Here is a 1,447-nt window from a genome sequence, read left to right on the forward strand (position 1 = left end):
CGTTTACGTCAAAATGTCCTCTCCTGAGGCTCAGTGCTCTGCCCTAAGCGTTACGTCAAAATGTCCTCTCCTGAGGCTCAGTGCTCTGCCCTACGCGTTACGTCAAAATGTCCTCTCCTGAGGCTCAGTGCTCTGCCCTACGCGTTACGTCAAAATGTCCTCTCCTGAGGCTCAGTGCTCTACCCTAAGCGTTACGTCAAAATGTCCTCTCCTGAGGCTCAGTGCTCTGCCCTACGCGTTACGTCAAAATGTCCTCTCCTGAGGCTCAGTGCTCTGCCCTACGCGTTACGTCAAAATGTCCTCCCCTTACCGTACTCAGGAAACGTTGGTGATCTGTTCATTCAATCGTTAATTGTGAGAGTTATCATCACTATTTATTAAGAGTTTGTAGCACAATTCTTTTGCTTTTCCACTGCAGATTACTCGGTAATGTGTATGATCTTTCAATTCGCTAGTTGCACATTGTGTCACAGATTCTTTGTTTCATTATTACATTATATATATTATAAGTATGTCTCAGTTTTGCATGTTCTTTATCGTTATTTTAGCATTTTCTGTCTACCCGACATCGCTGAAAAATCTGAAGATTTTTTTTTCTCAGGCAGGTATCTGCTAAAAAAACAAAAACAAAAAAAAACATTTTTTTTTTCCTAGAATCCTCCTCACCTCCCCGGTCAGCAGGTAGATGATCTCCAGGGTGAGCCGTAATATCCTCTCCGTCAGGTTGCTGCAGTTTTCCTCCATCACTCCCAACTCTGTGCCATTCACTTCCTGCAACAATAGTGCCCATCCCCCCCATGCTCAGCATCATGGGTAAGAAGTTGACTCTTTGTTGGATGTCTCCATACACGGACTACAATAAAATGGCCACCACCAGAAGATCATTACCTACAGGAAGAGAGAGGAGCTCAGTGCTTCCAATCACCTTCCCGAAAGTCTGTACACGTGTGTCCCAGCACAGATATCTGTCCACAATATATGGGGCTAGTATTATCCATCAATCTATTCATCCATCCAATCCGTCCTTCTACCCAATAGGTCCATCCATCCATCCATCCTTCTTTCCAATCCATCCTTCTAACCAGTCCATCCATCAATCTATTCATCCATCCATCCAGTCCATCCATCCAATCCATCCTTCTATCTAGTCCATCCATCAATCTATTCATCCATCCATCCATCCATCCAGTCCATCCATCCAATCCATCCTTCTAACCAGTCCATCCATCAATCTATTCATCCATCCATCCATCCAGTCCATCCATCCAATCCATCCTTCTATCCAGTCCATCCAGTCCATCCATCCAATCCATCCTTCTATCCAGTCCATCCATCAATCAATTTATCCATCCAATCCATCCTTCTAACCAGTCCATCCATCAATCTATTCATCCATCCATCCATCCAGTCCATCCATCCAATCCATCCTTCTATCCAATTAATCCAT

General features: G+C 44.2%; 1 protein-coding gene across 1 annotated transcript in view; it reads right to left on the reverse strand.

Annotated features, from left to right (window-relative positions):
• LOC120910502 (oocyte zinc finger protein XlCOF7.1-like) overlaps positions 1–894 on the reverse strand; it is a 9,673-nt gene extending 8,779 nt beyond the window's left edge. Inside the window, exon 1 of the mRNA XM_040322260.1 lies at positions 667–894. Coding sequence (XP_040178194.1) covers positions 667–744 — 78 coding nt within the window. The 5' untranslated portion in view covers positions 745–894. The remainder of the gene's footprint in view (positions 1–666) is intronic.
• Between the last annotated feature and the right edge of the window lie 553 nt (positions 895–1,447).

Source organism: Rana temporaria, chromosome 8, assembly GCF_905171775.1.
Source record: "Rana temporaria chromosome 8, aRanTem1.1, whole genome shotgun sequence".
NCBI classification, from domain to species: Eukaryota; Metazoa; Chordata; class Amphibia; order Anura; family Ranidae; genus Rana; species Rana temporaria.